This window comes from Helianthus annuus, chromosome 2 (assembly GCF_002127325.2).
Source record: "Helianthus annuus cultivar XRQ/B chromosome 2, HanXRQr2.0-SUNRISE, whole genome shotgun sequence".
In the NCBI taxonomy this organism is placed as follows: Eukaryota; Viridiplantae; Streptophyta; class Magnoliopsida; order Asterales; family Asteraceae; genus Helianthus; species Helianthus annuus.
The window spans coordinates 166,303,276-166,318,076 of NC_035434.2; the positions used below are offsets into that span (position 1 = coordinate 166,303,276).

A 14,801-nucleotide genomic window follows, 5' to 3' on the forward strand; every position below is an offset into this window, starting at 1 on the left:
CATATATTATGTTATATTTTCAACACATGGAAACTTTTTTTTATATATAAGAACCCGGTGCTATCGGGCAACCAAAGTTAGATTGGGATGACTCTAAACATTTTTTTGTCAAAATATCCATAGCTTTAAAATAAATAGTATGCTTGATAGCATTACAAAAAAATATATATATTATCTTAACAATAGTTAAGTCTAATCACATCAGGTAATCCTGTTCTTTTAGGTCGGTCTTCTTAATTCAAGCTATCCTGGTGGTTTGGCGTCATATATTAAAACTGCAAGAGAACTCTTAGCAGATTCAAAAGCAGGAAAGAATCCATTCGATGGCTTCAAACCATCTGTAAGTAACACATATCTTTGAGCACTCAACCGGTGCAAGTTATTTTCAGTTTTTTTTTCTTATTAGTTCATGTTTAAACCACATTTTTGCAGGTCCCATCAGGTGAAGCTCTGACATTTGGTGATGATAGCTTTATAAAATATGAGGAGGCTGGCTTCAAGCAAGTGCAAAACGTTGCATTTGTTCTTGTGGCAGGAGGGCTCGGTGAACGTCTTGGATACAATGGAATAAAGGTTTTGCCACCTTTTTTGTAGTTTAAGTTTTAATCCTTAAATGTTTTTTTAGTTTAATAATACTTGATGAAATTTGATCTATTTTGCAGGTAGCAATTCCACTGGAGACAACTACAGGAACCTGTTTCTTACAACACTACATAGAGTCCATCTTATGCTTATCTGAGGCTAGCTGTAAACAGGCTCAAGCTTGTTCACATTTACATTAGAGTAAAATGCCATTTTCGTCCTTGAAGTTTGGCCAGTTTTGCGACTTTGTCCAAAGGTTTGTTTTTCCGCATATGGCCCCTAAAGGTTTGAAATCTTGCCATTTTCATCCAACTCGTTAACTTTATGTTGATTTTTCGCGTGTTTCTTTCCAGGTTGCATATTACAAACTATGGAACGATTGGAATTGGAGAACCCATGGGGATTCGAGTACTTAGCAGGCGTTCAATTTCTAAAAGTCTTAGATCAAACACTTCCGCTGTACATTGAATATACCAGTCCAGTCACGCCAGCTCTGATATTTCGGGGTGTGACAGAAAGACTAATGTTACTTGTTATGAAAGCAAAGTACCAACCGCCATCATATGACTGTTTGTTTGGGCAAGGTTCCAATTCTGCAACTGTGTTTTCTGAACAACAATTCGCAGCTTTTGAAGCTCAACTCTGTTCATCTCTATGACCTTGCTGTTGTCATTCGAATTTAAGAAAATCTCATTGTTAACATAAAACAATCGAAATGTTGAAGAGATTGTGAATGACTTATACATTGATATGTAAAAGAGATAAGAGACGCAACATTTGTTTGTAAATAAAGCTTATTTGATGGTACATGGAGTAAGGCCACACGTACGTGAAGCTTTCGCCTCTTGCTTCGTGTTTTATTAAAACCAAGATAACAACCCTGAGGTAAAATTAGGGGTGTTACTAATTGGACCTTAGACACAAAAATAATACAGTTTTGGGTTGGCCATTCTAAACCATTCAGAATTTGAATAAAAATAATTAAAAACTATAACTTATAAGTTCAACCCGCCAGCCCGTTTTCCAGTTTATTACAACCCGCTAAAGATCCATTATTCCATTTACAATATGATTACTATTACAACATACGTACTACTTGATTACAACCCGTTTTGGCTTTTCCATGTCGTTTAGATAAACGGGTTACATGGTTTTATACAAGTTGACGTTGACAACTTTGCTAAGAATAAATACGCGTGTTGTGTTTAGGCTGGTCAATTTCAACCCGTCAACCTACCAACAAGACAGGATTGCCACCCCTATACATTAGATTTCTATTATTTGTAAGAAAAAATGGATTGATAAGTATTTTGCTACTACTAGTAAATTGTAAAAACATATTGTTATGGACTGAATTCAGAATTCTGGTTCGGATTCTAACCCTATTCGGATATTCGAAAAAACCTAATTCAAACCTCGAGTCAAATTCAAATAATGAACACCCAAGTTGATCTTAACGAAACTTACTTTTTGTCGGTAACATGCTTCATAAGCCCTGCATTTTCCTGCCGAATTTGATCAATAAAAGAAATCCAGTCAAGTAAAGTCCATAGTAAATTGTGACACAAACATCTACTTATTTCTTGCATAGTTTATTATCAAGTAAAAATTTTAAGTACAACCTGACAAACCGTTTCAAACTTGAGCACAACCCGACCCATTGAACCCATCTACAAGTTGATTACAACCCGACCCATTGAACAAATTTACAACATGATTACAACCCGTTTTTCTTCACCAATCGTTATCCCTCTATATATATATATTGAACGGCCAACAGAATCAATCCCGAGCACACTCGGGGCACCCACTGGACAAACGGAGTACTCCGAGAGTAACCCGAGTCCACCACCAATCCCTCTATATTACTCTAGCATAGTTGTCAATAGCCAATAGCGGACGATAGCGACAAGCTAGCTATATGCTACGTAGCGATACCGATGAAATAGCGGGCACTATTCATATTTAGCGATACACTAGAAGAAAATTTAAGAAGTATTTTATGCGTATATTTTATAAAAAAATACAAAAATTACAAAGATCTCAAAATACAAAAATTACAAAAATCTCGCTATTTGTCGCTAAATCCTATATAGCACCATCAATCCGTGTCGCTTGCGCTACAACGCTCACTAAGGACACTATTAACATCTATGACTCTATGAGATACAAAAAACTAATAAAAGTATGGGAATTTACCTTCAAAAGATGATCAATTTGCTCTTTAGTTGAAGATAATGAAGCATTGAGTGGAAAATTTTGTTCAAAAAAAACTGGTGAAGATTTGTGTTGTGGCTGGTAATTAGTGATATCAGAAAACCTCTTTCTTATTGATTTCCCAAAAGATGATCTTTTAGCCATTATATGACCCCTTCAATTCCCTTCACACAAATCTTTTACAAATCTGGTTCTAGGGTTTGCACTGATAAATTCAACAAACCCAAATCACAGATTGGGGTTTTAGGGTTTTAATTTTTATACCCTTTCTTTGAACCAAATATAAAAAAAGAACAAATCTTTTTGTAAATTGAATTATTGGGTTTGCAATGAAAAGTTCAAGAAACCCAAATCACAAATTGGGTTTTAAGGGGTTTAAAACCTTTTTTTGAACAAAATCTAATAAAGAACAAATCTTTTTTTTTTAAATTTAATACTTGGGTTTGCTTTAAAACACTCAAATTAAAGAAACCCAAATCACAATTAGGGTTTGAAACCCTTGAATTGGGTTTTAAGTTGAACGAATTTCAAATTTGAAGATTTAAAGAACGACTGGTGTGATTTTCTGCAAGATTTCAAATTTTGATGGATTCATAAATGGAGGAAAGAGAAAATGTGGGAGTTTAACGGCTGTCCGAACCTAGTTTTCAAATTGGAACCCTCACTTTTCGGTCTAATTCTATTGACGATGAAACGAGTTTGGAACAGGTTTAGGTAATTCTAATCTTAAATCCGATTAGTTAAGTTTGTTACAAACCCGTTTAAAAACCCGTAGGGTTTCCATCAGGTATACACTCTGGGTTTGGATAAACAGGTTAATTTTAAAAACTACTCTTTAGGTACCAAAAAACGTCTTGTACCTATTGGGGGGTGGGGGGGGGGGTTACTGATCAATTACATTTAGCTTTATTATTATTATAAAATATATATTAAAATAACAAAGATGTATATAAATAAAACACCAAACTGTATATATAAAATATTCAAATGTATAGATGAAAAAAATTGTGTTTACTAGTGATATATCATATAAATCCGTATTTAAAAAGAAAAAAATATATATTGGGTAAATGGTTACAATTTATCGAGTAAATGAGTATATGACCAAATCCTAACTCATCCCAAACCCGTGAAAAAAATAAAAAGTAATCTCTCGGTCCCAGACCGATTACCCGACCCCAACCCCGTCCCAAATGTGTCAGGTTTTAGATTTACTCATCGGGTTCAGGTTTAATTGTCATCCCTACCGTCTAATAGTGCACTAACTCACCTATTTCCGCACCTTTAAAACACATTATAGCTTATCAAAACTAGTGATTGAAGACAAATAAAGATGTAAAGAGCAAGAGAAAAGGGGGCATACTGTCATGGAGTAAACTCTTGACTCACGTGTAGCAACTTAGACTTGATCTAAGTTAAGCTATGTGCCCCAATGATATAGTGTTTTGAGTGATTCAAGTGATGGTTTCAAGTTGTGTATATAAAGAAACAACTTTGTATTGATTACAAGAAGATTTACAAGAGTGTGTTTACAAGTACAAGTGTATTTACTTGTGATATTGTTGGGTGATCTCCAAATGAGACCCCATCATCCTATTTATACTAGTCCTTCCTAGTTCTAGAGAATTCTCCATTAGATAATTCTTTACATAATATCCTGGATATTTATAAGTTGATTTCTAGAGCCTTCTTGCAAAATATCAAGTGTCTTCAAGGTGTTTCTAGAGAATTCTTGGCTGAAACTTTGGACAGAATTATGTAGCCCTTTATGGACCCTTCCGAGCAGTTTCAAGTTCAATCTAGAGTCTTCCAATGGTGCCAAGACGTTCCAGCAACTTGTAGGCTGTTCTGGAAACTTACGGGCAGCCCTAGATGCTTCTTTAGTGTTCCGGAATCTTCTGGAACTCGCGAAAAAAATTCTGTATTTAGGCGGATCGTTACCTACACTAATGTAGTTCTTTACATACACTATTTACCTACACTAATGTAGTTCTTTACATACACTAATCTTTCTTGCAAAATATTGGTCAAAAGATTACAAAAACTGTACTCAAACAGATTCAAAACATAACAGATCTATTATCACACCCCAACCGATGGCGGAAACATCGGAGTGAGACGAAAACGATTACAAAAGACACTTTATTAACTCAAAAGGTTACAAAAACTGTACTCAAACAGATTCAAAACATAACAGATCTATTATCACACCCCAACCGATGGCGGAAACATCGGAGTGAGACGAAAACGAGATTGCAAGAGACATCACAATCGCTGTTGTGACAATAATTTTAATAAGCAACTTTTCATTTCATTTCAAAAAGATTCTAACACAATACATGGAAGCAATCTACAACAAATTGAAACCTAACAACTTAACAACAAAACATAGAATTAACCTAGGTGCGTTTCTAGTGATCCTACTAGATTTTTTCAACGCATCGTCATCACAAACCTGCAATCTATATTAAAGTAACATGTCAACACAAAAATGCATTGGTGAGCATACAAGTTTAGTATACTAGCATATGTATAAAAAGAATTTAATCAGATCCACCGTAACACCCGTCTCGATTATTTAATATTTTATCATAAAAATATAGAAACTTTTAAAACAAATCACCATTTCATTAGTTAAACGAAATAGTAGGAGTTTATAATGATAGTAACTTAGTTAACCAACCATCTAGTTTTAAACATCCAAAAACGACAAGTTAAGTGTTTACAACATAAACATTGTTTTCAACAAGATTAGATAAGCGCGGAAGCTTCAAAAATTGTGTTCGGTTCTTGTATTCTTGCTTGATCGCCATCCGAGATAAGACGATCATCATCTAGTGCCAAAACCACGTTGAATTTTAGTTTTGACAATGTTTAAACACATATAAACAAGTTCTGGTATCAAACAATAAAAACGAAACAAAAATTCTGAACTTTAGGTCTGTCGCGCCCCGCGACAGATCCTTTCTTAGCCTTCGCGGCCCGCGACAGACGTCGCGCTACGCTACTATGTATCAGGTTTGGTGTCGAGTGACGCGACACCTTGTTTTCGACAGACTGTTGCTTGGTTTTGTGCTGCAGATTCCCAGCTCTTGAGTTTAACAAAATTCTGACTTCAAACATTCATAACTTTTATTCTACATGTCCGTTTTAGGTGATTCTTTTTCCTACGCATTCGTAATTAAATTACCAACGCACTTATCATGATTATCATGTCAAAATTTGAGTTTACGGACTGAACGGCTTATAGTCCCCTTTCTATTTATTCGACCCACATAACTTTGCACCAATTCTACTACCAATATTATTTTAACCTCAAGGCGCATTTACCCGACATCCGGGGCTTACGATCATCGGCGTTTCATTACCAAATCTATGGTTTCACGCTCTTGTGATCCATCATCGCCAAGTGCTATCCAAAACACATTTTTACTACTTACTAAACAATTATTCGACCCGTTTGGCTCATTTATGAAATCCTCCATTTCTAATTCTAATGACTACCAAACGTTTTCTATTCAAGTTTTTGACTCGTTTAACTAATAGTGATCTACGTCACTTTTACTAATGCTACTATTTCTAATAAACACAATTTCAAGTACCCATATTTATTCGAATAACATAATGTAACGGGATCACGATTACATACCTTCAAAGCACACCCTTCAAGCGCACGTCACCACCGGCTTATCCATTTGACGTTCCGGTTTCCTTTCCTATAGAGTTCAACTGCAAACCGTTTAGAACTCTTTCCTAAACATATAACGCAAAGTTCACCAAATTGTACAAGTATGCGTTTTTGTTCAAATTTCAATATTTAGCCTTCTCTTAGGCATTTTAGAAACACCTTAAGAGCAGAATTTTACACAATTCACAATCAAGTTCATAGCTTGTCCTTTTAGCCAAGATTAACATCAATTAAGCATGTTTATATAAATTTTTCATATCATATTCTGAAATTACTTATAAAACTCAATTTACACTAGAATAACGATCATAATCCTGGTGTTTATCATGTTTCTACAAAACCCACTAATCACCTACATTGGTGATTATGGAATTCACAAGCATTGAGCTTAATCTCATCAATCTAATGACTAGGGTTTATTCCTAGGCACTATTTCACTTCAAATTCATCCATACAACAATCATGCAACATCAATTTCGAATTTCTCATGTTCATCCAGAAATTTAGATGGAACTTTTCTATGAAATTTACATACCTTATGACCCCTTTTCAGAGGAGATCACTATTCTATGCTCGGTTTTTGATTTGAAACTGAATTTGGTCTTCAATTTGGGGAAATTAACATGAACTAGGGTTTGAGAGAAATCTCCTGGTCGCCCCTGTGTTTCAATCGAACCAGACACACACTTTTGTGTGTGTTTGGGTTTTTAATTTTTGTTTTAATATTTTAAGTTTCAAATTTAACAACTTTGGTCCCTCTACAATCGTTTAGTTCATACTTTAAGTGTTTTAACCCACTTATAAGTCACTACATGACTTTTGTCTAACTTGGTTATTTTTATTCCTAGTTAGTTCATTTTGTTTATTTACCGTCATCATATTTATAATAAAAGATTTATATTTTCGGGGTGTTACATCCACATGGCAAAAATGTATACTAAGGCATAAACATAACATGAACTAGCATGCATCACATACGTGTCAACCCAAAGATTCCACTAGCGTAATCTTATCATCGCAACGACAAGACCGTTTGTATGATAGTATTACTTAACATAGACCCATCAACGGGCGGTGTGCTACTCCTATAACGCTATACATGTTAAGGTAGGCTTGTACGAAGTTAATGACAAAGTATAGTGCAAGAATGGCTTAAAGCATGCATGTATTCTTTGATTCGTTCGTATGAATAATGTATTTGCATATTTGTGTTTGTGTGAGTTTTAATATGGGAATATATATTGCACCCAAAAAGGTGAAAACGAAAAGAGGGTCATGTATACTCAGGGTTTGCAAAAGCTTCCAAAAACGTGAGCGGGGGGTCTTGAGAGTTTAGGAACACCGTGGTTATCCTACAAGGATGAACGAGGCATATGAGTTTATGGAATTCGGAATTGAGTTAGGTTAGGATTTCAAAATAGTATGAAAGTATATGTATATTGCAAGAAAGTACATCTTGTCTAAAGCACTCATTATGGACACTATGTTGATCATGTTTTCATGGGTACCGATTAACCCATTAGAATCCATAGTTTGAGGAACTTTGACCAAGATGAAAATGACCCTAATACATAATATTCAACCATGAGTTTGGTTGGTGTTATGATTCGGTTCTAGAGTATAACTATATATATATATATATATATAGGGGAGGGTTATCTTGAGAACGCTAAATATTGCGACGACTGTGAGAACGAATGAAAAAACCAATCAAAACCGAATTTTTTTAATACAAACCTCATTGTAATAAAAAATACAACATCAAAAAAGAATTTACAACATCAAATAATTTATTTCTCCTCTCAAAATCACTCTTACTAGATTTTTACACGTGTGTAAATAACAAGTTTACACATGTGTAAATGGCAAACTTACACATGTGTAAATTTTCTTTATTTACGAATTCACGAAAATTTAAACGTGTGAATTTAATTTCTAAGATTGTATTCGAATAATAATGATAAGTGTAAAAAGAAATTTTGAATTTGAATTTTTTTTGACCAAGTTCTCGTGGTTTTTTCATTTGTTCTCACGGTTCTCGCGATATTTAGCGTTCTCATTTAAAACCCCCTATATATATATATATATATATATATATAGGAAGGTTAATGTGCATTACGGCTTAACGTACATCACGTACGACAGGTAATTACGCACGTTCATTTTAAATCACGCACGTTATAACTCAAAAATCCAAAATCACGCATGTTGAAACAAAATAATGACACATATTGAAAACATTAATCACGCATGTTATAGAACAAATCACGCATGTTGTTGTACGTGAAGTACGTTAAGCCGTAATGTACGATATACTTTTTCTATATATATATATATATTAGGGGTGTTCAAAACCGGATATCCGGAAATTCGGATATCCGAATGTCGGATATCCGAAAATTTTGGATAGTTAATTTCGCTATCCGAATCCGTATCCGAAATTTCGGATATCCGAACTTCGGATATCCGGAATTTCGGATACGGATTCGGATACTAAAACGGATATCCAAAATCCTAAAATATATTTTTTTTGCACAAACACCCAAATCGATGAGATTCAAGATTTACTAAAGATCAAGAGTTTCTCATTAATGCTAATGTGAATTTTCATCTCCTTCAACATTTACCAGAACGTATTTTAGGTGCAAATTGAAAACCAAACCAAATGGTAGTACAAAGAAATAGAAGACGAGAACAAAAGATGGAGAAACTAAAAGTCAAAAGAACTTGTTCATAGTTGTGAACATCAACATCATCCATATCTCATATATCTCATATCTGTTGCTTTTCAAGTTTTGATGCCACCAGGCCCACCACCAACACGGCTTCTATGCCTACCAACACCACCGCTAAATACCGGTAATGGGATATAGAGATTAGAGCAACAGAAGTATTGGAATGAATTATTTGTAAGTTCTGTGGGTGAGTGTGAGTGAATGAGAGGAGAGAGCAGCTGATAGAAAAAGATTAGGGTTAGGTTTTCTTCTATGGTGGTATTTATATACCCTTATATTTAAAAAAATCGGATATCCGATATCCGAAATATCCGAAACTTTCTGAAATCTCTATCCGAATCCGAATCCGAAAATTCGGATATCCGAATTTTCGGATAATATGTAATGTCATGAATGGATGTAGGATGAATACCATCCATTTAACCTCATTGTATGGACTCACCAAAGCACAAAATCAAAAACTTAGTTGATGGTTTCTGTTGGTCATGAATAAAATAAAGAATGTACAAGTAACTAATCATCTAAATCATCAAGTGAAACTCAAACTAGACTAGTGCATTCCAATCATGGCAAATGTTCGGAGACTTGGTGTAGTTTGGACACTTTGTTACTAGTAAAATATACTTGATGACTTAGGTTCGTTATATTGGAGGTGTTTGCACCTCAAACTTGCTGGAATGATACCTTAACTCAAGCCCTACAACATGTAAGTTAGTTGGGAGGAAGGTTTGGTTCACGTTCATCCAAGAAAGGTGTTGAAAATGTTGATAGTTTTGAAAGTTTAACAAAACATAATTGTAATCCAACTTTGGAACTCAAATGTGGTGTTGTCCAACTTAGTTTACCATGGTAAACTTGTGGAAACATTCCTAGAGGTTATCGAAGTGGAATGGAAAAATAAAACATGAAGAAATGAAGAAGAAAGTGAGTTGAAATCTCACTTAAACACTTGAAACTTTTTGCCCAAAGTTGGAGATTTCATGATATTTTTGGATGTTTGAAAGTGATTTTGAGTTGTAGAAAGTGAAAATATGTTAGAGAAGGCTTGGTTTTATAGGGAAGGATTAGGGTTTGGGTTTAGAGGAGGTTAGAAGGTGATTGGAGGAGAAGAGAGGTGGAAAAGAGTGAAATCCGATTGGTTAAAAAAAACCTGCTGAAAATTGAGCCTCGTCGTGCCACGTGACCAGACAAAACTTCCTCGTCGCGTGGCGCGATGGGAGCTTTTCTCCAGCTTTGAGTTTTGTTCACTTTTAGTCCCTGCACTTTATAATTAGGGTATTTTATGTCGTTTTCTTGCATTTTAGCCCATTTTTAGGTATTAAAAGCGTAACAAAGTGTTGTATGAGTATGATGCACGTATGATTGATATTCCCAAGTATTTTAACTCTCGGTTTTGCGTATAAGCACGTATTTAAAGATTGAATGCATATATAACACAAGTATGAAATGTAACACGTATGAATATAAAAGTGAATTCCCATTATGATCAAAGTCTCGGGTCACAAGATTGAAAATCAAATACAAATACAATACGAATACCAGTTTCTAAAAATAGAAATACGAATACAACTTTCTAAATATAGAAGGTACAAAAATGCGAAGCGTTACATCTATACTCAATCTTACACACAGATCATCGTGTCAATGATCTGTCTAACCTCTCAACAAGACTTAAGATACACATAAATGTTCTAAACAAACAAGATCAAGAAATGCCCTAGAGATAGAGAAACAACTCGAAAAGAGATGAAGTATCTTATGAATGAACTCAACAATGAGTTGAGTTCACTTATATAGAGACCCGACATCCGAACTAAACTTGAACCACTACTCACTGCTACCCCACCCGGCCTTCGGAACTCCCAAGCTTGCTACAAGCCCAATCACTTCAACAAGCCCAACAACTCAACTAAATAGCTACAAGCCCAATTCATCTCAAAATTACATGAAAAACTAAACTGATTTTATAAATAATAAACTATATAAAAGTGACATATATTATGTTATATTTTCAACACATGGAAACTTTTTTTTATATATAAGAACCCGGTGCTATCGGGCAACCAAAGTTAGATTGGGATGACTCTAAACATTTTTTTGTCAAAATATCCATAGCTTTAAAATAAATAGTATGCTTGATAGCATTACAAAAAAATATATATATTATCTTAACAATAGTTAAGTCTAATCACATCAGGTAATCCTGTTCTTTTAGGTCGGTCTTCTTAATTCAAGCTATCCTGGTGGTTTGGCGTCATATATTAAAACTGCAAGAGAACTCTTAGCAGATTCAAAAGCAGGAAAGAATCCATTCGATGGCTTCAAACCATCTGTAAGTAACACATATCTTTGAGCACTCAACCGGTGCAAGTTATTTTCAGTTTTTTTTTTTTCTTATTAGTTCATGTTTAAACCACATTTTTGCAGGTCCCATCAGGTGAAGCTCTGACATTTGGTGATGATAGCTTTATAAAATATGAGGAGGCTGGCTTCAAGCAAGTGCAAAACGTTGCATTTGTTCTTGTGGCAGGAGGGCTCGGTGAACGTCTTGGATACAATGGAATAAAGGTTTTGCCACCTTTTTTGTAGTTTAAGTTTTAATCCTTAAATGTTTTTTTAGTTTAATAATACTTGATGAAATTTGATCTATTTTGCAGGTAGCAATTCCACTGGAGACAACTACAGGAACCTGTTTCTTACAACACTACATAGAGTCCATCTTATGCTTATCTGAGGCTAGCTGTAAACAGGCTCAAGCTTGTTCACATTTACATTAGAGTAAAATGCCATTTTCGTCCTTGAAGTTTGGCCAGTTTTGCGACTTTGTCCAAAGGTTTGTTTTTCCGCATATGGCCCCTAAAGGTTTGAAATCTTGCCATTTTCATCCAACTCGTTAACTCCATCCATTTTTCTCAGTTAAGTCAGGGGTATTTCCTTCTTTTTTTGTTAACTTAAAGGGAAAATCGGTCTTTTTCAGGGTATTCAGTCTTTTTTATAAAGTGAAAGGACCAAATTGCCCTTTAAGTTAACAAAAAGATGGAAATACCCCTGACCTAACGGAGAAAAATGGATGAAGTTAACGAGCCGGATGAAAATAGCAAGATGCGGAAAAACAAACCTTTGGACGAAAGTCGCAAAACTGGCCAAACCTCAGGGGATGAAAATGGCATTTTGCTCTTTACATTACATTATGATTTATGGACCAATAGAAAGTCAAAATAATCATATAAAATTGTTACACATAACTATTTAGATTTATAAGCTAGATATTATAGTTTACATTATTTATTTTATTATTATTAGATATAGGGAATGGCGGTTATCCGCCATACATGTATGCATATATACTCGGAACCATCATCTATCATCTGATTCATTTCATCAATTCATTTTTATGAACACATAATTCTCGTTTCACCAAAATCATAAGATAGATCTGCAACATAGTGGTATCAGAGCCACATTGATCAAATCCCCGCAATACAATAATCGATTAGAACATGAATCAGACACAAGGAATTCAGACTCAAATCTCCAAACTCACTGGGCAAAATTATTATCACTGGCATATTCAAATCAAGGTTTTATTCGAATCACAAGATTTATGGAATGTCGTCGATGAAGGTATTCAAGAATTGGGTGCAAACCCTACCGAAGAAGCGACTGCAAATTACAAAGAATTAATTAAGAAAGACAAACGAGCGCTGCATATTCTCTTTCAATCCGTGAATGAAACCATATTCGAAAGAATTGCTCTTGCAACATCATCAAAAGAGGCATGGAGTATCTTGCACAAGGCTTACAGAGGAGAAAATCAGGTAAAATTAGTCAAACTTCAAACTTTACGTTGTGAATTCGATGCACTGAAAACGAAGAGGGTGAATCTATTGAAGATTATTTCAATAGAACAATTCTTATTGTGAATCAATTACGTATGAATGAAGAGAAAGTAAGCGAACAACGGATTGTAGAAAAAATTCTACGAAGTCTGACTCGAAACTTTGAGTCAGTGGTGATTGCGGTGGAAGAAACGAAAGATTTAGAAGATATTTCAACCGAAGAGTTAATGGGAATCCTTCAATCTCACGAATTGAGATTGAAACGTTATGATGATACACCGGCAGAACATGCATTCCAAATGAAAAACATCAATCAAGATAGATAAAAAAATTCTCGGAATGATGTTGGAGGAAGGGGACGCAACAAGTTCAAGGGACGAAACTTGAATTCTGTTCGGTGTTAAATTGCCAGCGATTTGGACACATCGCCAAATTCTGTAGGCAAAAAGATGAAAGTGATAAGTCAGACAACATGCTGATTCATACGGAAGATGAGAGCGATGAACATGATGAGACGATGTTCATGATTTTTAACATGGAGGAAACAGTCAAGGAAGACTGTTGGTATCTAGATAGCGGCTGCAGTAACCATATGACAGGGAATAGAAACTTGTTTATCCGATTGGATGAATCATTAAGGAAGGAAGTGAGGACAGGGGATGGCAAGAAACTGGAGGTGCAGGGCAGCGGAGATGTATCAGTCTCAATCAAGGGACAAGTAAGGAAGACACCGAACGTGTTTTTTGTACAAGGCTTGAAACACAATCTGTTGAGTGTGGGGCAACTCATACAAAAAGGGTACACAGTCATGTTTCGAGGGAATTGGTGCATCATCAAAGATGCAGGTAACGAGACTATAGGTGATATCAAGATGACGGGCAACAAAATGTTTCCGCTACATCCCGGAAGTGATTTAAATTTTGCGATGACAATGACAACTAAAGAGTTGTCAACTCTATGGCATAAACGATATGGTCATGTAAACATGGATATGTTAATCAATATGGGGACCAAGGAACTAGTTCACGGATTACCAAAGTTAATGAGAAACGAGGACATATGTGAAGGTTGTATTTCAGGAAAACAAACAAGAAAACCGTTCTCAAAGAAAACAACATGGCAAGCTGTTGAACCTTTGCAGCTGGTTCACTCCGACATATGTGGACCTATGAGAACAGAATCGATTGGAGGGTGCAGGTATTTATCACTTTTATTGATGATTACTCGAGAAAAACCTGGGTATATTTCCTCAAATATAAATCAGAAGCACTATATTATTTTAAGATATTCAAAGCTTTGAACGAAAAACAATCCAATTATTCGGTCAAAACGCTAAGAACTGACCGAGGAGGAGAATATTGTAGTAAAGCTTTTCAAGACTTCCTGAAACAAAATGGTATACGACATCAATTGACCAATAGTTACACTCCCCAACAAAATGGGGTTGCAGAAAGGAAAAATAGAACGTTAATGGAGTTAAGCAGAAGCATGATGAATATCAAACAAGTACCAAATTGTTACTGGGCTGAAGCAGTAGCATGTACAACATACATCTTAAATTGAACAGTTACAAAAACAAGACCAAATATAACTCCGTACGAAGCGTGGAATGGAAGGAAGCTTAATGTAGAACATCTCAAAGTATTTGGATGTCTAGCCTATGCTCATGTTCCTAAACAACATAGAGATAAACTAAACAAGAAGACATAAAAAACGGTATTTATTGGTTATAGTGAGAAC

The 14,801-nt window shown here is 35.1% G+C and overlaps 1 protein-coding gene across 1 annotated transcript; it reads right to left on the bottom strand.

Annotated features, from left to right (window-relative positions):
• Positions 1 to 1,115: 1,115 nt before the first annotated feature.
• On the bottom strand, positions 1,116 to 3,691 carry LOC110927040 (SHUGOSHIN 2-like). The gene is made up of 3 exons (XM_022170635.2): positions 2,782 to 3,691; positions 2,050 to 2,087; positions 1,116 to 1,245 (listed from the first exon to the last, which is right to left on the bottom strand). The coding sequence occupies exons 1-3, from the start codon at positions 2,941 to 2,943 to the stop codon at positions 1,116 to 1,118; spliced, it is 330 nt and encodes a 109-aa protein (XP_022026327.1). The 5' UTR covers positions 2,944 to 3,691.
• Between the last annotated feature and the right edge of the window lie 11,110 nt (positions 3,692 to 14,801).

Coding starts and splice junctions, on each gene's coding strand:
- LOC110927040 (XM_022170635.2), bottom strand. CDS start 2,943: ATGGCTAAAAGATCATCTTTTGGGAAATCAATAAGAAAGAGGTTTTCT. Junction 2,088..2,781: donor AAATTGATCATCTTTTGAAG/GTAAATTCCCAT, acceptor CAAATTCGGCAG/GAAAATGCAGGGCTTATGAA. Junction 1,246..2,049: donor AAGCATGTTACCGACAAAAA/GTAAGTTTCGTT, acceptor GAATGACAACAG/CAAGGTCATAGAGATGAACA.